Source organism: Mesoplodon bidens (genome assembly GCF_964165515.1).
Source record: "Mesoplodon bidens genome assembly, chromosome: 15".
In the NCBI taxonomy this organism is placed as follows: Eukaryota; Metazoa; Chordata; class Mammalia; order Artiodactyla; family Ziphiidae; genus Mesoplodon; species Mesoplodon bidens.
Window position 1 is genome coordinate 48,851,357 of NC_138171.1, and position 22,123 is coordinate 48,873,479.

Here is a 22,123-nt window from a genome sequence, read left to right on the forward strand (position 1 = left end):
TGAAGACACCAGTGATGACAGCAGAATTGGGGGTGGGGATGAAAGCTCTGGGCCAGCCAGCAAAGTCTTCATTGACTGTGGGCGGTGTGACCAGAGGGTCAAGGATGACAAAGAGGAGGAGTGGGAGATGGTGGCAGAGCCAGGCTGCACGACCCTCAAATCAGCAGGGATTTTTACACAATGAAGGAGAAATGAATGAGTCAAAACTTGAAAACCAGCTGGACCCCTGCAGGCCATCCCTGAACCAAGTCTGCCTGCAGCTAGGACTGTAACTGCCATAGCCAGGCAGCCTTTCATGTGTGCATTTGATATCTAACGCTTAGGAATCTGCAAGTTCTATGAAAACAGAGACCTTGTCTCTCCTGCTTCCCAGTCTGGGATAATAGATAAACATTTATTGAATGTATAACTGACCCAACCAATTAATCTGTCATTTATCATTTCTCAGTAGAGGCTACTGGTATAGTAACAAAGAGCACAAGCTCTGAGGTCAGACATCTGAATCTGAATCCCAGTTCTGAGCCCCAGCTGTTACATGGGAAATGCTGTGAAGATTAAATGAGTTAATGATGGATGTAAAGCACTTGGTGCAATACTTGGCAGGTGGTACATTCTCCATAAGGGCCGCCGTTGGTAAAATCCCTTTTCCAGGAAAGCTCAGAGCCATCCCTTGCGGGGTGACCGAGGGGTGCAGGTGTGAGTGCGATGGGAAGGGCGGGGGAAAGAGCAGAATTACGGGCTGAGGTTGCGCCCCGGCCCCTGCGCGCCCAACTGGCCCAGCCCGGGGCGGAGTCTCTTCCTGCCGGGCGGGAGCTGTGCGGTCCCCTGGAGGCCCCGGGGACCAGGCCAGCTGTGTGGACGCCGTCTATGCGGGCTATGGCGAGCGCGGCCCGGGAGTCCGGCCCTTGGTCCCCGTTCCTGCTGCAGCTCGCGGCGCTGCTCGGGACGCTCGGGCCACAGGTGAGAAGCGGGCGGACGCGGAGCCTCCAAGGTCGGGGCCGGGGGCGCAGACGGCTGGGGCGCGGCGGGACCACAGCAGGCGCCTCTCCCTCCCCCGGGTCCGGGTCGCCCCAACTCGGCCCCTGGCCTGAGAAAAATTCCTAGCTTTGGAGAGTTGCCGGTTGCCCCACGAGCTGGAGAGACTTGCCCGCGCGGAAGAGCGCAGGTAGACCCAACACCCCGCGCGTCCTGCAGCATGGGGGTGGGGGTGGAGGGAGGGGACCCTCGCTTTCCTGCCAGGCCTCCTAAAACTTCTGGAACCCCGGCTTCCTTGGAACTTAGGATCCACTTGAAGGTCCTCTGTCGAGAAATGCGCCCATACACCCAGCTCTACAGACAAATTCAGGCGGATCACAACGCTCCCCCACCTTACCCGTGACTGGAGCCCTGATTCACAACCTCTGGGATAAATAAGCCGGAGGTATGGGTATCTGGTGCAGCCCTGCCGGGAGCGGAAAAGTCCAATCTTATAGAAATGGCAGTGAGAAGGCAAAGCCAGGACTAGAATCCACGTGTCCAGCCTGGAGCCCCCGGAACAGTTATTGGGATCATAGAAGCAACTGCTCATGCCACCCCGTGCCCACTTCCAGCTCAGGACCCACCCAATGGTTGCCAAGTAGGAATATGAGCACAGTGTGGCCAGATCGGGTGTTTCCAGAAAAAATAAGAAAAAAACTAGAAATGAGAAAAATGAGAAATCTTGATTTTTTTAAGTGAAATCTTTCCAATTTTTAAAAAATTGGTAGCTAATTATAAACGAAATTTTAAAACCGATGATGGTCAAACAAAACTCAGCAGTGGGCAATCAGTCTGCAGCTTCTTCTCCAGGTCGCTCTCCCTCCTGCCACGCTGCAGATCACAAAACAGGCCGGGAGAAGAGAGGGCCAGAAGGCAGCTTCCTGACTCCGAAACCATTGGCTTGGCCCCAAGCCTGAGGGTCCTGGAGCAGGATGTGGCCTTTGCAGGGGTGCGGCTAGGCCACCCGGATGTTAGGGTTCCTGCTAGGAGCTCAGCCCCACCCTGTTTGCTCAAGGAAGGGCTGGAGCAGGTGAGTTAGCCCAGCAGGGGCCAGACGCAGGGCAGCACCAGCCCTCCCTCCCTTGGCCACCCCCAACTTGGTCCAGGGGGCCCGCTGGAGCCTGGCACCAAAAGCAGCTGGGCCGGTTTGGGGAGACGGAATGGGTTGGGGGAGGCAAAGGAGAAAGGGACCAGGCACTGGAACCAGAGAGATGGTGGTTCAAGTCCCGGTTCTGCCATTTATCTGTGTGGCTGGAGGCTAAATTATCTAACCTTCCTGAGCCTTAGTCTCCTTCACCTGTGCAATGGTGAGAATAATAGCACCAATCTCTTAGGGAGGCTGTAAGGGTCACTGAAGTCCTTTTGTAAAGGAGCCAGGCGCCCCGGCTCCCACCGTAACCCCTCTCTAGGGTCGTGGAGGTCAGTGGGTGGAGCCAGCAGCTTCCCCAAGCCTCCTTCCTTCCTTCTCTGTTTCCCTCTAGGGGAAGGGGAGTCCCAGCCAGCCCTGCCTGGAGCAAGCACTAGGGCGGTCCCAGGCCTCTCAGAAGAGGTGACTTTGTTTCCACTGCAGGTTCAGACCTTCACGCCAGAGAACCTCCTGTTCGTGTCCACCCTGGATGGAAGTCTCCACGCACTGATCAAGCAGACAGGGGACTTGAAGTGGACGCTGAAAGACGGTAAGCAAGGGCAGTCACTCCTCCCTCCTTGGATCTCTCATTGGGGGGAGGTCACCTTGGCGTGGGCAATGAGAACATGGGGTCTAGAATCCAATAAGCAGGTGTCTGCAGGCAGCTTTACCACTTACCAGCTGTGTGACTTTGGGAAAGTCACTTCACCTCTCTGAGCCTCAACGTCCTCACCTGTAAAATGGGGCCAAGGGTAACAACCCTACCTCACAGAGTTCTTGGGAGGATTACATTACACTCGTGACAAATGCTTGGCTTGGTGTCTGGCACATAGTAAGCACCAATGTGAGGTATGCCTTTCAACGGGGAGTCTACTCATGCTCATGTCCCTGTCCCTACAGATCCCATCATCCAGGGGCCAATGTACGTCACAGAGTAAGTGGACCCCAAGGAGCGGGCAACTGAGAGCTCGGGAGGCCATAGTTGCCTGGAGGGGTGGGTGGGCTGGAAGTAAGGGAAAAGATTTGGGTCTGGAGCTCTGTGGTGCCTCCTTCGAGGGTAGGCTCCTACTGGCGGGGAAGTTGTGGGGGGGCCCTCTTGGAACCAGGGGGCGTGCACCCAACCTTCCCCCGTTCCTCTCTGCCCCACAGGACAGCCTTTCTCTCAGACCCAGCTGATGGCAGCCTGTACATCTTGGGGACGCAGAAACAACAGGGATTAATGGTGTGTTTCCTACAGTGCTTGGGATGGGTGAGGGTCAGGGCTTCTGTTAGCCAGAGCACTGAAAGGGTGGGGGGCTGTATGGTCAGAATCCAAGTGTCCTGCAGAGGGTTAAGTCTGAGAGCACTGGGGGAAGGCTGTCTGGAGGGATCTGTTGAAAGGGGGTGGTAGGGTGACTCTGGCTGTGTCTGCAGAGCAGGCTGACTGGATGACTGTCAGGCCTCTGAGGGCATCACGGGGGGTTCTCCAGGGGACTCTGAGGGTTTTAAGGGGAAACCTATGTATCAGTTAGCTTGTGCTAAATAACAAATTGCCCCAAAACTCAAACTTAAAATACAATTTATTTAACTCATAATTTTGTGAGATGACAATTTAGGCTGGACTCAGCTGGGTGGCCTTGACTGAGTTTGCCCAAGCATCTGTGGTCCGCTGCCGGTCAGCTGGGTCTCTTTCTGAAAACTGTTGGTAGTTGGCTGGCTTTTGATGGGGGCAACTGGGCCAGGGGTCTCTCATCTTTTAACAGGCAAGCCTGGGCTTGTTCACATGGTATCAACAAAGGAACCAGAAGCAGCAAGAGAGGGTGAGGCCAGTGCATAAACATTTTTCAAGCTTTGCTTATACAGTCGTCCCTTGGTATCCACAGGTCAATCGTCCCCCACCACCAAAATCCAAGGATGCTCAAGTCCCTTATATAGAATGGCATAGTATTTGCATATAACCTACACGCATCCTCCCATATACTTTATTTTTTAAATATTTATTTATTTATTTTGGCTGTGCCTGGTCTTAGTTGTAGCATATGGGATCTTTATTTAGTTGCAGCATGTGGGATCTTTTTAGCTGCGGCATGCATGCGGGATCTAGTTCCCCGACCAGAGATCGAACCCAGGCCCCCTGCATTGGCAACGCGGAGTCTCACCCACTGGACCGCCAGGGAAGTCCCCCTCCCAAATACTTTAAACCATCTCTAGATTACTTATAATATCTAATACAATGCAAATGGTATGTAAGTAGTTGCCAAGTGTGCGGCAAATACAAGTTTTGCTCTTTGAAACTTTCTGGAACTTTTTTTTCCCAAATATTTTCAATCTGCATTTGACTGAATCTGTCGGTTCAGAGCCAGCGGATAGGGAGGGCCGACTGCATCGCATTCACTAAAGTCTCATCAGCCAAAGCTGGTCACGTGGCCAAGCGCAGAGTCAGGTAGTGTCAGAATTCTGACTGTGCCATGGGATGCCTACCAGGATGCTCTTACGCATGTGATTTAGGAAACCGAATTGGTAAGAAATAGTATGTAAGCAGGCAAGGTCCCAGCAAACAGGTGGCACACTACAACGGGAGAGTTTGAGGCGGTTTTATTAACGGGATTCCTTACAAAGGTGTGGGCCGAGGTAGGAAACCGCAGGGCAGGGTGCTGTGTCCTATGGCCCATACCGTGGGGTGCCATTTATCAGCCCTAAGCTCAGAGGAGGGGAATGATCCAGAGGGGGCTGGAGGAGAGGGCCACCTGGAAGGAGCTGAGGCCTTTGGGGGAGGGACACAGCCAGCCCTCGACGACTCTGTGGAGAGGAGACCCAGGAACACTCGCCCTGATTCTGCCCCTCCCGGTACCCCAGCCCCCGACTGGAAGCCAGAGCACAGGGCGCCCACTGATGGAATCTAAACAAGTATGTCTCCCATGGGGAGGGCCAGGTGGAGAGTGGACCTCCAGTCCCATCCAGCTCTGGGGGTCATCACTGGGTCTTATGGACAGGTGTGGTTGTGAGTCACATCACTCTCCCTGCATCGGGGATAAAGTCCAGTCGCTCTGACAAAGCACATCAGGGCCAGCTCACTTGTGCAGTCTCTTCGCTCACCTACAGGCACCCATGCATGCACACACCGGCACACACACAGATCAATTTATTGAATGTGCCAGCTCTGGGGCTTCACCCAGCTTGTCCCCAAGAGTCTGGAACCCTCTTCCATTCTGCCTCTACTTCCCCAACTCAGTCAGGATGAGCCGCAGCACGCTGCAACAACAGCACACAAATCTCCGTGGCTCCACAGAGCTTGCTTCCTGCTGACAGCATATGACCAACGTTGGTCCCCCGGGGGCTCTGTACACTGTGGTCTACTGGAGACCCAAGCGGTTAGACACTCCATCTCAACCGAGGCTTCTCAGTCACCAAAGCAGAAAAGGAGAACGAGGTGAAGCGCACCCTGGCTCTTGGAGTATCCACGTGGACCTGGTCTCTTCTGCTCCCTCCCTCTGGCTAGAGCAAGTCTCATGGCTGTGCCCACTTTAAGCAGGAAAAGAAATATAATCCACCAGGAGCCCAGAAGAAGCAGCAGAATATTTGTGAGAAGTGCTCCCCTTCCCCTGGCTGTCTCCTACTCACCCCTCAAGGCCCAACTTAACAGCCAAACTCCTTCCCAATCCGTGGTCTTGCCTCCAGCTGACCTCACTTTCGGCCACTCTGCATCCCCACTCCCGGTGCACTGGCCTCCTTGCTGTTCCTTAAACATGCCCGTTGGTAGGTGGCCCTGCCGTTGGCCTCAGCATTCTCTCCCTCTGCCCAGAGCACTCTCCCTCCACATGACCCTGTGGCTCCCTCCTCCCTTGGCTTGGGTTCTTACTCCCTAGCTGGGCTATGTGAAATAACATCTCAAATCAGTGTCTATCCTGGTTCTCTGAGTTTGTTTTAATAATATTTACCACTACCTGGCATTATGGTATTAGGGTTTATGTGTTTTTGTTTGTTTATTATCACACACACACACACCAGAAATGTAACTCTGTGCAGAAGGGCACTTGGTCAGTCTTGGTTACAACAGACTCCCAGCACCTGGCTAGTAATAGGTGCTCATTAAACGGTTGTTAAATGAATGAATACAACTGAACTTCTTCCATCAGTCCATCTTCAGTCCCCCACATCTGCATCAGGTACCCTCAACTTCATGTGCTCCCCTGTCATGCATTAACCGTACCAACTATAGGTTGTATGGACTTCTTTTGTTGTCTGTCCTGACTGAGCCCCCGGGAAGCCCCGACTCTCTTTCCCTCAGTACTGGCTTGTGCCTGGGGTGCTGTCTGGCAAGAGCTCTGTATGTGGAGTTTGGGGATTTTTTTCACTTTGATATAATTTCAAATGTAAGAAAAAAATGCAAAGATAATTCAGAGCAATTGTTCATTCCCTTTACCCAGATGCATCAGTTTTTAACATCACTTTCACTTTATCATTCTCTCTTAATAGATGGATAATATTACACATGTGTATATAAAATTTCTTTTTCCAAACTATTTGAGAATGAGTTGCAGACATTATGCTCCTTTACTCCTAAAGCGTCATTGTGTATTCCTAAAACAAGGATTTTCTTCTACATAGCCTGAGTGTAAATTATCAAAATCAGAAGATTTAACATTGATACAATAGTGTTATCTAATCCACAATCCAGATTAATTTTTTCAAGTTCCTAACGGTGTGCTTTATTGTTTCCAGTCCAGAACCCAAACCAAGATCACCCCTTGCATTTGGTCCTCATGTCTCTTGGGTGGAACAGTTCCCCAGCCTCTCCAAGGTTGTCATGGCCACTGAAGTTTTCAAGTCTCATCAAGTGTTTTTGAGGTGGTCAGGCCAGGATCATGTGATCAGGTGGCATCTTGGCACTGGAGTGGGATTTTCTGCAGCTCCTTAAGAGGTTGTGTAGCAGAGTGGTTCAGTGTGAGGCTTCTGGAAACTAACTGGCTACGCTCAAGGCCTGGCTCTGCTACTTACCAGCTGTGTGATATTAGCCACATTACTTAGCCCCTCTGGGAATGGATATGATAATAATTGTACCTAATGAATAAGTTGTATGTGCTTCTCTGCTCTTTCCACTCCCCAGAGACTGCCGTTCACCATCCCCGAGCTGGTTCATGCCTCCCCCTGTCGCAGCTCTGACGGCGTCTTCTATACAGGTAAGCATCTCTCCAGCCTGGGGTCCTGGTCCAGCAGGGACTGGACCTAGGTCAGGACGGGCCAGCTAGGCACAGCACGGAGAGGCTGCACACCCTCTCCAGGCCATCTTGAGAGCGAGCACATTTCCCACCTCCACAGGCCGGAAGCAGGATGCCTGGTTTGTGGTGGACCCTGAATCAGGGAAGACACAGATGACCCTGACCACAGAGCGACCCTCTACCCCCCGCCTCTACATTGGCCGGACACGTGAGTCAGGCCCCAGCTGCTCCCCGAGCTCTGGGCAGCCCCCATTTTGCTCTGCCCAGGCCTGGCAATTGTTATCCAGGCTGGGTCCAGGCCAGTCAATCACTCTGTCAGTCAACAAACACTTCCCTGAGCACTGAACAAGGAGCGGGGGACACAGCAGTGACCAAAACAGAGCTGGTTTCTACTATCCTGATGCTGCTTGCAGACTCTGGCCTCCAGGCTGGGTGCTCGGGAAGCCCCCGCCCCCATGAGATGATGTCCCCCGGGTGGGAGTGGAGGAGAACCACGTGGGCGCTCCTGGTAACCCGGCTTCTGGGTGTCCCCAGAGTACACGGTCACCATGCATGACCCCAGGGCCCCAGCCCTGCGCTGGAACACCACCTACCGCCGCTACTCAGCAGCCCCCGTGGATGGCTCACCTGGGAAATGTGAGTGCCTCCCTTCTCTGGCTCCACCTTGGAGCAAGGTCCCCAACTCAGGGAACCCTGAGTGGTATCCACGACCAAGCCCCACCACATTCTGACCCACCTGAACTCCTGAGGGACCCCACGTACTGAATGACACACCCTTGACAGACAGCCCTAAGTGACCCCTCTCGACACCCAGCCTGACCCTCCCGTACCCTGAGCAGCTATTAACATCCTAATTCCTCTGCACTCCCAATGAGCCCAGCCAGGTCACCCTGTGTGCTCCCCACCTCCTGAGTGACCCCAAACAACCCCTGCATACCCTGAGCAGTCCCCCAATGTTGAACGACCCCTGACAGATGACCCTAAGTGACCTCCCCCAGACTCACCACCCCCTTGATATTATAACTGTCCTTCCCTGTGTTTCCTAAAACTGTACAAATGTTAGATTTTTAATCTTTGGTAATATGATGTTACAAAGAAATTGCTTTTCTTCTGTTATTGTTCAGCTCAGTCATCATATATGCTTAACCCTTCTAGTCCCTTGGGTTATTTCATCTTCTTCTTTTTTGTGTGTGTGTGTCATTTCCCTTGGTATATCAGTGTCTTTGTTACTGGCTTCTAAGAACTCATTTATGACTAAGGATGCTAACCATTTGTCATGCAATGCAAATGAAACGCCATATTTTATTGCCATCAATTTACTATGGTGGTTTGTATTTTGGTTGTGTATTAAAATATAATCATGTTGTGTTTTTTTTTTTTTTTTTTTTTTTTTTTTTTTTGCTGTACGCGGGCCTCTCACTGCTGCGGCCTCTCCCGCTGCGGAGCACAGGCTCCGGACACACAGGCCCCACGGCCATGGCTCGTGGGCCCAGCCGCTGCGCGGCATGCGGGATCCTCCGGGACAGGGGCACGAACCCGTGTCCCCTGCATCGGCAGGCGGACCCTCAACCACTGCGCCACCAGGGAAGCCCCATGTTGTGTTTTTAAAAAAAAATAATAACTCTCCTTCCCGGGCTTCCCTGGTGGCGCAGTGGTTGAGAGTCCGCCTGCCGATGCAGGGGACACGGGTTCGTGCCCCCGTCCGGGAAGATCCCACATGCCGCGGAGCAGCTGGGCCTGTGAGCCATGGCCGCTGAGCCTGCGCATCCGGAGCCTGTGCTCCACAACGGGGGAGGCCACAACAGTGAGAGGCCTGCGTACCCCAAAAAAGAAAAAACAAAAACAAAAAACAAATAACTCTCCTTCCCAAATGCCTGAGTGACCCCAAAAGTGCCCTAAGCCACCCCTCAGACCCTGACTCCACCATTCCACATGAGAACTCATGCAGGTGACCTTGACACATCACAGGTGACACCCACAGGGCCCCTGGCTGACACGCTTCGCATTCTAAATGACTTCCACGTTACCCACATGTCTCCAGACCACCCTGATTGACCAGCAGCCAGACCGTGACTGATTACCCCACATCCTAAGTGACAAGGACTGATTCACACACCTGAGTCGCCTTTGGATGACCATGACTGACCCCCTACGTCTTATACAGCTGCCAGTTGACTCTGATCAAAGTGACCCAGTGAACTTCCTATGTCCTGATTACCCTCCAGGTGATCTCACCTGACCTCCATGTACCTGAGTGGCCCTCCTGATGGCCCACCCTCAGAGCAGCTTCCCCACCTCAAGATGCTCCGAGGTGCCTCAGGTCAGGGCTCCCTGACCACATCTCCGCAGCCATCTTTCTTGGCAGACACGAGCTACCTGGCATCCTGTGGGATGGGCCTGCTGCTAACGGTGGACCCAGGAAGCGGGGCGGTGCTGTGGACCCAGGACTTAGGCGTACCTGTGGTGGGCGTCTACACATGGCACCAGGACAGCCTGCGCCAGCTGCCCCATCTCACACTGGCTCGGGACACCCTGCACTACCTTGCCCTCCGCTGGGGCCACATCCAACTGCCCGCCTCAGGCCCCCAGGACACCGCCACTCACTTCTCTGCCTTAGACACCCAGCTGCTGTAAGTGCCCACGCCTGGGGACTGGGGAGGAGCTTCTGCAGGTATTGTAGCCCAGGTCCAATGGGCAGGTGTGATGTCCGACCATGACACGCCAGTGCAGCTGAACCAGGGGTCAAAATATTTTAAGCAGTTTGGTAAATAACCAGTGCCCTGCACCACCCTTCATGTGCTCCCAGGACCCCCTGGATGGCCCCACTGTTCAGCAACTGATAGGGTAAAGTCTGGCCTAGGAGGGGCCTCCATGTCTCCACCCCAGTGCTACAGCTGGCACCTGTTCTGCTTGGTAGGTACTATGTGTTTACTGATTGTTAAAAACTTTAAATATGACCCTTCCTTGCAACACCAAATACATTAGTGTCCCCATCTTGCAGAGCTGGGAGACAGACTGGGAAAATTGGGGATTATCCGTTCTTTCAGTTCATCCCACAAATATTAATTGAGCACTTGCTATGTAGCAATTGCTTGCTAGGTTCTGGGAGTACAGTAATACAGCCAGTGTTCCTACCTACAGAAATCTCAGAGTCTAGTGGGGGAGACACATATGTAAAGACGTAATCATAATATGATATGATAAAGGATGAGATAAGAGAAATATAGGGTGTCATGGGAATGTATAGGAAGGGCACCGAAATCAAGACTGGGGGCAGAAGGCAATCATAGAAAGCTTCCTAGAGGAAGGGACCTATAAGTTGAAACCTAAAGGATGAAGAGGAAACAAGAGAGAGAGAGAGAGAGAGAGAGATCATGGGACCCAGGGAACAGATTAAATTAACAAAATAAATAAGGCTGGAGCATGGCTCTGAGCAGAGAATAAGGTCTGAGGCTGTTATACAGGGATCTTGTAGGATCATTTAAAGGGTTTGGGACAAGGCTAAGGAGAAGCCACTAGAGGGTTTTAGGCAAAGAAGTAATTTGATCATATTTTCATTTCAGAAAGATAACTGGCTGCAGTGTGAAGAGTATCTTAGAGTTGTGGGGAGGAAGTGATCACAGAATATTGCATAAGTTCAGACAAGAGATGAAGACAATTTGGACCAGGGCAGAAACGCTAGAGATGGAAATAAGTGGAGGGTAACAGATATTAAGAGGAAAAACCAGTACGATTTTGGTGATTAGAGCAAGGAGTCAACCATTATGCTCAGGTTTCTAGAGGCGCGTGAGTGCGGTCATTTTCAAAGGTAGGGAGCACTGGAGGAGGAAGTGGTGGGGGTGAGGAGGAAGTGGGGGAAGAAGGGCGAGGAGCAGCTAAGGAATGAGGAGATGAGTTCAGATTTAGAAGATTGAGCTCATGGAAGAGGTCTGGGCTAGAAATAGATTTAGAAACAATGACTATAGAGTTTGTATCAGTTAGCTTTTGCTATATAACAAATCAGCCCCAAAATTTAGAGCTTCAAAACAAACATTCATTATTTTTCAAGATTCTGTGGGTCAGCTGGGTGGTTTTCTGGTCTGAGAAACCAGATGGTGGCTTGGCTGGGCCTGGACAATCTAGAATAGCTTCACTCAGCTCTCTCGTAGTTGGTGGACTATTTAGCCTACGGGATGTCAAATGAGGTCTCGCATGACCCGCAGACTAGCCTGGGTTTCCTTCCTTGGTGGTCCCGGGGTTCCAAAGAACCCCATGAGAGGGCAAACTCCAGTGCACAAGCATTTCTCAACTGTTTGTGTCACATCTGCTATTGTCTCACTGGCCAAAGCAAGTCACTTGGCCCAGCCCAGAGTCAGTGTGGGCGGGGATAACACAAGGACACGGGTACTATGGTGACTGAAACTACCCACCACCATCACTCATTCTTCTCCCCTTTTCCTCTCCCCCACTAGGATGACGCTGTATGTGGGGAAGGATGAAGCTGGCTTCTATGTGTCTAAAGCACTGGTTCACACAGGGGTGGCCCTAGTGGTGAGAAGTGGTCTCTGAGGGGCTGGAAAGAGGGGATGGAGCAGGAGAGAAGTCTCCCCCCACCACTCCTGACTCTCCATCTTCTGCCATAGCCTCGTGGACTGACCCTGGCCCCCACGGATGGCCCCACCACAGATGAGGTGACACTCCAAGTCTCAGGAGAGCGAGAGGGCTCACCTAGCACTGCTGTCAGATACCCCTCAGGCAGTACGGCCCTCCCTAGCCAGTGGCTTCTCATTGGTGAGACCCCCTCTACCCAAATTTAGAGTAGATAAAGGACCTGTGAGCTCAGTTTATGAGCTGGAAGGCTGAGATCACCTCCAACCCACTGACATTTTCCCTGCCCCTTAGGACACCATGAGCCACCCCCAGTCCTGCACACCACCATGCTGAGATTCCATCCCACCCCAGGGAGTGGGACTTCTGGGACCAGACCCTCAGGGGGCATCCAGGCCCCAGCTCTCTTCTTGGAGGTCAGTGCTAGAGGGGCAGAGGGCATGGGGGGAGATGCGGCAGGGGTGGGCAGCCCTTGGACCTTTTCCTCAGGCTTCTAGGAATAACATTCAGGGATGGGTCGACTGACCTCACAATTTCTCGGAAGGAAAACTTTCATTTGTCGTTATTGCCAGAAGAGTGTTAGAAGTGTTAAAAAGATATTGGCTATCTAAATTGTGAAACATGGGTCACAGTTCTCTTTATTCTTCTTCAGTTTAAAGTTTACAAAATATTTATCAAGTGAGAAAATGAAAATGGAAAACCTATAAAAGCATGTCCTCCTGGGAGAGAACTGGACAAGAGTTGCTAATAGTTCAAGTTTAGAAGGAACAGGCATGACCCGGAGACATAATTCTCAAATCTGGTTGCTTATCAGAATCACCTAGGAGCCCATTCCAACCCCCGCTGAATTCAGAATCTCTGGAGGTGGATATCTGAATTTTTTGGTGGTGCCCCAAGAGTATCTGAATTTTTAGTGATACCCCAGGAGATTGCTGGTCCTCAGCTAGGTCTGAAAGTCCAGTCTACTGGGGCACCATGGTGTTTCAGCACCATGGAGAGGGCCAGGTTTCCCACCACTCACTCATCACCCCTTCAGCTAAGCCCAGCTCTATACTGGGTCATAAAGAAGCGTTAGGGGTTCCACAGTGGGAGGGGCTGCTAAGAGTGAAAGGTTCTTTGTCCCCAGCTCCTGAGCCTGAGCCGGGAGGAACCTTCAAACCTGGAGCTGCATCCTGAAGAGAAAACCCCAGACCTGTATCTAGGACTGGGACCCCAAGACCTGCTGGCAGCCAGCCTCACTGCTCTCCTCCTGGGAGGATGGATTCTCTTCCTGATGAGGCAGGTAAGCCCATCATCCCTGGCCTCAGGTCCATCTTACGGTCTTCCTAGGGGGAACTCCTAGCTCCTCCTCTCCAAGACCACTTGGCAACTTTCTCCCTCACCCAGATCCAATTCTGACCCCTGCTGTCCTCTTAGCAGCTCCCAGAGCCCTTGACACTGTGCTGTTTATGCCAATGCTCCAGGAACAGGCCATCTCAGGCACAGCTTCTGGGCCCATCATGGGTCAGGGGCTGGCCAAGGCTGGGCCCTCTTAGGCCCCCATGTTTCAGCAGCAGCAACAGCAGCTGGCAGAGAAGCGGTGGCAGCAGGCTCCCCTGGCACCTGCAGGCCCTTCTCACATCTCATGGGATGCTCAGTCCCAGCCCTCCGGGGCCACCCCACGGAGCCGGAAGAGGTTTCAAAACCCCCCAGAGCAAGACCAGCCACTCGAAGACCCTGAAGGTGAGCTGACATGAACAGGAAAGGACAAAGTCAGGGACAGAAAAGGGAGGGGCAGGTTTAGCTTCAAAGTCGGTATATTAGAAGCCACTGTAGTGGGGTAGCCAAGCTTAAATGAGTTAATAGGAGAGAACTTCAAATTGTGCCTGCTATGTAGTTGAGCCTTCTAAAAATGTTTGCCATCATTTTTACTGTTGTCGTTATGTTCAAGGACCCTGGATGCAGATAGAACTGGGTATGTTTAAGGACCCTGGATGCAGATAGAACTGGGTATAGATCTAACTCTACGAACTGTTAACTTTGATGAATTGCTTAATTCCTCTGAGCTTCAGTTCCCTTATCTGTCAAATGGGAATAATAACACCCACCCCATGACATCACTTCATTATGAGAGGTTACATCATCATTACTATTAAATCAGACTATGTGATGTTATTAATATTTGTGTTAAAATAACATCATATTTGGTAACAATAAATCACCTAGGTACCATTTGGTTCCTTTTCTCTTTAGGGCTTTTAATTTTTTAAATATTTCTCTTCTCTTTTCTCAATTTCATCCTATAAACAAGCCCTTTCAAGCTTCCTCTGGAATCTGTAGGATGCCCCAGGGGAACTTCCACATGCTTTTAGTGGTCAGTCCAGGCTACTTCTCTCTTGTTTCTTTGGTTCCGGGCTGGGCTGGCCTCGGTCCTTTGTGTGAACTGCTGCTGGACCCTCCTGTCGAACTGCTCAAACCACTGCCTTGGAGCCTTGGAGCCACTCTGCTGTGCCCTTAACTCAGCGTGAAGTCCGCCCCATGCTTGGCGTGATGCTCCCGTGCTGCTCCCAAAGTTCCCCCTTGCGTTCACCTCCCTGTGCTGAGAGGGAAGCAGCTCTCTTCCTCAGGGCTCAGCTCTTGTAGAAAGTCCCCCACTGCCGAGTTGCCTGAGCCCTGAGAGTTGCAGTTCCAGTCACTTCACTGGTTCTGGGTGGGTCCAAGTAATACCCCACTGCACCCTGAAACACTCATCTCCTTGGACCTTCTGACTCAAGCCAAGTCTTTCCCCAGATGACCCAGACTCCACCTTGTCCCAGGTGGTTCTCGTCAAATGACCTTGCTGTTCCTCCTGCCATCATCCTTCAGGTGTCCCTCATGACCCCGGTCCACGGTCCCAGTCATTGACAGGATGGAATTCTTTCCCCAGACGTCTCAGTCCCCTTGTGAGTCCGTAGATACCAATAATCCTCAGAGGAGGAGAAGAAAGTATGTTGAATCCCAGCCCTGGCTCATTCTTGATATATAAAACACTTAAACTTCTTTACTCACTATAAGAAAATAATCAAAGTGATATCAGTGCTTCAGGACAAGAATCCCAGCTAGAGCTTGGTACCTTTGTTACAAAACTCAGTGGTAACAATCTCTCTATAATACTGGATTCCCTCTGGAATTTTCTATTTCTTTCACTTTCTTCGTTTAAAGTTTTCATAAACTTTACTTTGGTGTTTTCATGACCTCTAGGCAAAGCCAGGAAAGGACAGGCTGTCACTAGGCTCTGTGATAAATGCCGTGATGGGGTTGGGGAGGATACAGGGAGCTAGAGGAACACAAAGGAGGGGCATGTAGCTCAGACATGGGGACATGGGAATTGTCCTGAAAGGCAAGTCTAAGCTGTGATCCCAAGGATAAGAAGGAATTACCCAGGTGAACAGGGAGGAGGGGGCAGCAGCAGTCCAGGTGGCACCAGTAGCACAGGCGAAGGTTCAGAGATGAGAGGAAGCAGGGTACACATTCCGGAAGCTGAAAGGAAGGTTGCAATCTCATGCTCATGGGTAGGGCAGGTGGATAAAGTAAACAAGTGAAGCAGCCACATAGGAGAGAGAATAGGGCGTGATGGGACTGTGGCAAACTGGAGAACAGGTTCTTGGGCTCAGCCTGCCTTGCTCACTGCTGCAATCTCGACCCAGAGCATGGCTCAGGGAATATCTGTTGAGGCAGTGACTGACAGTGGCCACTGCAGGTTCTTAAACAGCCCTTCTCAACTGAATAAATATATACGGAGTGAATATGTGCCGAGCAGGTGTGAGGAACAGGCAGAGTTAATAGGCTGGGACTTGCCCATCCAATAGGCAACAATATGGAGTCCAGTGTATCAAAAATCTTTAGTGCAGGGAGAGTCAAATAAACGAATGTGGCAGATGGCAGAAAAGCTTCGAGAACCACTCTCCAAAAGAGCCCCCACCACACTGGCACTGTGTGGCAGCCTATTCTTATTCTTAGGACATCTATGTCAGGAACTCTGACCTTGGAAATCTTGCTTCTCCTCTTGTTGCGGGGAGAGGAACGTTCCTCGGTACCTTTTTATGGTTCACAAAATCTACAGTGGAGTCCTGTCCCACTCTCATTTAACCTCCACAAATCCATCTACACGTGCTTGGTTGGGTGTCCTCCAGGACCACCAGCTACATGGTACATTCAGCGGCAAGTGGGCGCAATCAAGCCTGAACCAGAGTTAACACTGAGAGCTAACATTTATATAGCGCTTACTGTGTACCGGGCACTTTTCTAAATGCTGTGCATGCATGAACTCGTATGATATTCACAACATTTTTGTGAGGTGGATACTATCATGACGCTGATTTTATGGAACAGAAAATGAAAGGTTCATGGCACCCCACCCCAGACTCACAAAGCCAGTAAGTAGCAGCTCAGGAACTCAAAAGCAGGTCAACTCTGGGATGTTACCTCTGTTTGCATTTTGGCAATATGCATGAAAATAGGTGACCACTTTAATGGTTTCCCAACCCGAGTAAAAGAAGCAACACCATACATCACATGTTCCTGAGGTTTTCAGAGGGAATTCTGACTGTACACTGCTTCCCCATCATGTGACAACATTTGATTACTTTAGAACTTCTCTCCTGCATTTGCTGCTTCTCCATTATCATGATATAGAAGGCTGAGCAAATGGTGAATATGTTTGTGCAGACTGAGCCTCCCGGCTCATTATTATTATTTTTTTTAATTTATTTATTTTTGGCTGCTGCGCCCGTACTTTCTCTAGTTGCGGCGAGTGGGGGCTACTCTTCGTTGCGGTGCACGGGCTTCTCGGGCTTCTTATTTCGGTGGCCTCTCTTGTTGTGGAGCATGGGCTCTAGGTGCGCGGGCTTCAGTAGTTGAGGCGCACAGGCTTAGTTGCTCCGCGGCATGTGGGATCTTCCCAGACCAGGGCTCGAACCTGTGTCCCCTGCATTGGCAGGCGGATTCTTAACCACTGCACCACCAGGGAAAACCCCCGGCTCATTATTTCTGCATTCAAGGCCAGAAGTCTGGCCTCCATCCCAGCATTGAGGGTGCTCCTGAATCTAGAGTTAGTTCTGAATCTAACCCAGAAAGCACGTAGCAAGTCTTCACCTCATACCAAGGGCATCCAGAGCAGGGAAGGCAGACATGTAAGAGACAGGAAACGCAGCAGAACGAAGCAAGTGGTACAGAAGAGGGGTCGGAAGTGCTCAGGGACCCTCACCTGGAGCCAGCTGAACACGGCTGGTTCAAACAGGCTTTCCCGCAGCTCTGTCCCTGCTTCCTGAGCTGCCGGAGAGACAGGCCCATCTTACTTGTGGGCGATGTGCTTCCAGCAAGGCCCTGGGCTCACACACCTGAGCGTCCAGGGTATACAAATTTCGGTTACTGCTTGCATCTCGTCAGGAGATGAGAGTGACTGTTTAAGCAAATAATCCAGAGCAGTGCTGAGGGACAGCTTAATACTTTTCTCACTGATCCCTGATGCTGATTTTCATTTGCTTTTCCTAGAGCTGATTAGAGAGACTGAAGCTGGCAGCTCTTCCTAAGGAGAGTGTTCTCAGGGCCACGGAGGGGCATGTAACTCTAGGGGCGCCAGATAACACTTAGCTGCGAGCATGGGGCCCCTTGGATCTGAGCAAGGTGCAGCCTGGTGCATTGTGAGGGGTCTCTCGCAAGCAACCCAAAAGGAAGAGCAGTAACAGTCCAACCCCATCCTTCTTAACAGGAAACCAAGGCCTTCTGGGAATCCCTGCTGCCCTAGAACTAACTCTGGGACAGCTCAACATCCAAACGCCCACTGACCCCGCCTCGCCCTCTTCCAGGACAGTCTTTTCTGCAACAGCATTCACCCTCCTCATGCTTACGGCTGCCAAAACTCACCTTCCTGTTTGAAGCAAATTCCTCAGTTAAAAGGGTTTATTATTGGGCTTCCCTGGTGGTGCAGTGGTTGAGAGTCCGCCTGCCGATGCAGGGGACACAGGTTCGTGCCCCGGTCCGGGAAGATCCCACATGCCGCGGAGCGGCTGGGCCCGTGAGCCATGGCCGCTGAGCCTGCGCGTCCGGAGCCTGTGCTCCACAACGGGAGAGGCCGCAACAGTGAGAGGCCCGCATACCGCAAAAAAAAAAAAAAAAAAAGAAAGGGTTTATTATAACTGGTGGAGGTGGGTAAAGGAAAGAAACCTGGGCAGAAGATGCCAAAACAGGGAGAAGGATAAAAGAGGACAGTAGAGTGAACCTCTCCCCCACCCCTTCTTCCATTAATCCTCACGATAATATTGTGCAGGATCCTTACATAGGTCCCACTTTACAGATGAGAGGACCAGGGCACCGCGGTTAAGTCACTCGCCCAAGTTCACACGGACTGAGTGGCAGCACAAGACACTGGACCCAAGCAGTCTGGCACCAGGCGGGGCGTGCAAGGGGGAGGCCGGAGAAGGGCCGAGGTGGGGGAGCCGGGACTGGGCAGGGTGGTGGTCGTGGGCAGAGGCTCCCTGAGACCCCCCTCTCCCCTCCCCTCAGCCGAGCAGCTCACCGTGGTGGGGAAGATTTCCTTCAATCCCAAGGACGTGCTGGGCCGCGGGGCAGGCGGGACTTTCGTTTTCCGGTGAGCCGCAGCCAGGAGGAGCCAGGCTGGGGATGGCCACTGTCCCTTGGAGAGCCATTCTTTCCGAGAACCCCCGAGGTGGGCACAGTTCCTAACCTTTGCCTTCGTCTGCCCTCCGGGCCTCCGCTCGCCACCTCCCAGGGGACAGTTCGAGGGGCGCGCCGTGGCCGTCAAGCGGCTCCTCCGTGAGTGCTTCGGCCTGGTCCGGCGGGAGGTGCAGCTGCTGCAGGAGTCTGACAGGCACCCCAACGTGCTCCGCTACTTCTGCACCGAGCGGGGACCGCAGTTCCACTACATCGCCCTGGAGCTCTGCCGGGCCTCGCTACGGGAGGTGAGGCTTGTGCTCAGGGATGGGCGGGGGGCGGGGTCCTGGGCCGCGGGGTGACGCTCTGCCCCTCGCCGCTCCCCAGTACGTGGAACACCTGGAGACGGACGGCTGGGGCCTGGAGCCCGGGATGGCGCTGCAGCAGCTGATGGCGGGCCTGGCCCACCTGCATTCCTTACACATAGGTACCGGCCCCTCCCGCCCTCCATCCAAGCTCCCGACTCCCCCCTCAGCTCTCAACTCTGCTCCGCTCTCACAGTGCACCGGGACCTGAAGCCTGGCAACGTCCTCATTACGGGGCCCGACAGCCAGGGCCGAGGCAGGGTGGTCCTCTCAGACTTTGGCCTCTGCAAGAAGCTGCCCGCTGGCCGCTGCAGCTTCAGCCTCCGTTCGGGCGTCCCCGGTACAGAAGGCTGGATGGCGCCCGAGCTCCTGCAGCTCCTGCCCCCAGACAGCCCCGTGAGTCCTCCCGCCGCCCCAGGCTGCAGGAATCCTTCCCTGCCCAGCGCCTCTCCTGTCCGGCCTCCAGATCACCCGCTGTGTGACCTTCAGTCACTCCTCCAAGCCTGTTTCTTCATCTGTAAAGTGGGGATAATTCCTCCCTTCTTACCTAGGGCAGTGGTTCTCAACCAGGGGTGATTTTTGCCACCTTTGGGCAATGTCTGGAGACATTTTTGGATGTCACACTTGGCAGGGGAAGGGAGGCTTGTTACTGCCGTCTAATGCGCAGCGGCCAGGGATGCTTGCGAAACATGCTACAACGCACAGGACAGTCCCCCAGGATGAAGAATTATCTGGTCCAAAATGTCAGTAGTACTGAGGTTGAGAAACTCTGAACTAGAAAATAGTTTTCATCTCTACTGTGCTGCAGAATCACTGGGGAACTTGAAGAAAATTCAGGTGCCCGGGCCCCACACCCAGTAACTGACCCCCAGTGACTGTAACGTGTAGCCAGCGTGGAGAGGCACCCCGATGTGGAGGGTTTGGGGGAGCATCACATGAGCTGATATAACTGGAGCACAGAGCAGTGTCTGACCCCCAGAGACTCTTGAGTTGGAGACCCCAGGATTATAGATTTTTGAGTTGGTGTGTAGGGGAAAGTCACAGGCTTGGATGAGAGTAACACGCAAGGACAGTCACCAGGCAAAGCCACCCCACCCCTGAAGTTTAGAGGAAGCTAGGATTGGCAACCTGGAGGCCCAAGGGCTAAAGCACTGTTAGGAGCCTGTACAGGTTTTGATTTTTTAAATTAGCAGCCAATATTTTAACTTCTGGGAAATTCCACATAAAAGCCTAGATTTCTGGATTCTCTTGGAAAATCAAAGCTCTGCCACCGAGAAACTCCCCTGGAGGCAACCAGCTGGAGCTAAGTGCCAGTGGCCATGTGTGGACAGGGCCAGCACCAGATCATACAGTCCTCACTGCTGCCTGATCGCCTCATGCGTGCCCAGCTTCACTTGGTTGTGTTGCCCACCAGACCTGGAGGACTGACACTTGGACACCTCAACTAGAGACTCAGTAGAGGCAAAGATTCTGGATGAAAACCGTGGGTCCCTTTCAACAGTGCAGAGGGGAGGGGATCTAGGGCCAAGAGGATGCCTCTTGGGAAGCGTCCTTGTGTCCTAGTCTGAGCCAGATCCCCAGCTGCCGTATCAGCCCAGGGGAGAACGTAACCCGGCAGACTTCCTGGAGCAGAGACTTCCTCCTCATGCTTGTCCCTCTGGCCCCCAGACCAGCGCAGTGGACATCTTCTCTGCAGGCTGCGTGTTCTACTACGTGCTTTCCGGTGGCAGCCACCCCTTCGGAGAGAGTCTTTATCGCCAGGCAAACATCCTTGCAGGCTCTCCCTGCCTGGCTCACCTGGAGGAAGAGGCCCACGGTGAGGGGGACCTGGGCTGGCAGAGGAGGGAAGCAGGGCAGAACCTGCGTGGGCCTGAAGCCATCTCTCCCTCTTGCCCCTACAGACAAGGTCGTTGCCTGGAACCTGGTGGAGGCCATGCTGAGCCCCCTGCCCCAGGCTCGTCCCTCTGCTCACCAGGTGCTGGCCCACCCCTTCTTTTGGAGCAGAGCCAAGCAGCTCCAGTTCTTCCAGGTCAGGAGGAAACCTGGGGAGCAGCCCCAGAAAGTCCCAAGTTTGGGTCCTGAGCAACAAGAAAGGGGAAGCCAGATTGGCTGGGGGAAAAGAGACTCGTCTACCTGTTCCAGGCAGCCCAAATCCTTATCTCAATCAAGGCAGAGCCCAGACTCCCGAACGCTGCCATCTTGGCACTGCACGGTCTCCTCAGCACAGCTTCCCCAGCCCAGCTGCCCCTCGTGTGAGGCTAGACCCCATTCCTTTCAGCCCTAGTCGTCTCTCCTGCTATACCCGTGCCCAGACAGCCCATTCCACTTGTGTGACCTTGAGCCTCTTGAGCCTGTTTGCTCATCTGTAAAATGGGGACGACAGCACCTCTGTCACCGGTTGGATTAGACCCCGCACAGCACAGAGAAGCCACACTCCATAGGAGGCAATACTTACCCTAACCCGAGCAGCTTCCGCTGCGGCACTGCCCCAGCCATAGGACACTCCTGGCCTGTGGCCTCCGAGCCCGCTCAGGAGGCTCAGGAGCTCTGTGGGTCCTAGGACGCCAGCGACTGGCTGGAGAAGGAGCCTGAGCAGGGGCCGCTGGTGATGGCGCTGGAGGCAGGTGGCACCGAGGTGGTCCGGAGTGACTGGCACAAGCACATCTCAGTGCCGCTGCACACAGGTAGAGGCCAGACTCGGGTGGCCCGGGAGGCCGAGGGGAGCCCAGCAGGGACGGCTGTGCCAACGACCTCCCTGTCCACAGATCTGAAGAGGTTCCGGTCGTATAAGGGGACGTCGGTGCGAGACCTGCTCCGTGCTGTGAGAAACAAGGTGTGTTCCAGGGCTTGGGAGGGGCCTGGATGGTGGGGAGGCCTGGTCCAGCTAAGCCCGGGTCTCTGCTCCGCCCCCTCCAGAAGCATCACTACAGGGAGCTCCCGGCCGAGGTACGGCAGGCGCTGGGCCCTGTCCCTGACAACTTCGTCCAGTACTTCACAAACCGCTTCCCACGGCTGCTGCTCCACACGTACCACGCCCTGAGGAGCTGCGCCTCTGAGAGCCTCTTCCTGCCCTACTATCCGCCAGCCTCAGGGGCCCAGGCGCTGAGCCCGGGGACCGCTGGGAGCTGACCTGGCCTGGCGTTGAAAAGACCAGCAGAGGCTGGGCCGCCAGGGACACCAGAGCAACAGTGTGGCTGGAA

At 53.2% G+C, this 22,123-nt stretch overlaps 1 protein-coding gene across 7 annotated transcripts; it reads left to right on the top strand.

The window, feature by feature from the left end:
- Positions 1-861: 861 nt before the first annotated feature.
- Positions 862-22,073, top strand: ERN2 (endoplasmic reticulum to nucleus signaling 2; the record flags this gene model as incomplete). Of its 7 annotated transcripts, none has more annotated exons than XM_081257971.1 (22): positions 862-960; positions 2,588-2,693; positions 3,044-3,077; positions 3,293-3,365; positions 7,230-7,302; positions 7,442-7,549; positions 7,876-7,977; positions 9,707-9,971; positions 11,793-11,871; positions 11,964-12,111; positions 12,223-12,344; positions 13,055-13,210; positions 13,491-13,650; positions 18,451-18,535; positions 18,677-18,866; positions 18,946-19,045; positions 19,120-19,319; positions 20,592-20,739; positions 20,825-20,952; positions 21,484-21,607; positions 21,689-21,756; positions 21,840-22,073. In XM_081257971.1, the coding sequence occupies 22 exons, from the start codon at positions 868-870 to the stop codon at positions 22,050-22,052; spliced, it is 2,775 nt and encodes a 924-aa protein (XP_081114097.1). In that variant the 3' UTR covers positions 22,053-22,073. The 7 variants fall into 7 exon arrangements, with proteins under 7 accessions (XP_081114097.1, XP_081114091.1, XP_081114092.1 ...); XM_081257965.1 differs by having other exon boundaries at positions 877-960; positions 13,464-13,650; XM_081257966.1 differs by having other exon boundaries at positions 877-960; positions 13,476-13,650.
- Positions 22,074-22,123: the final 50 nt, after the last annotated feature.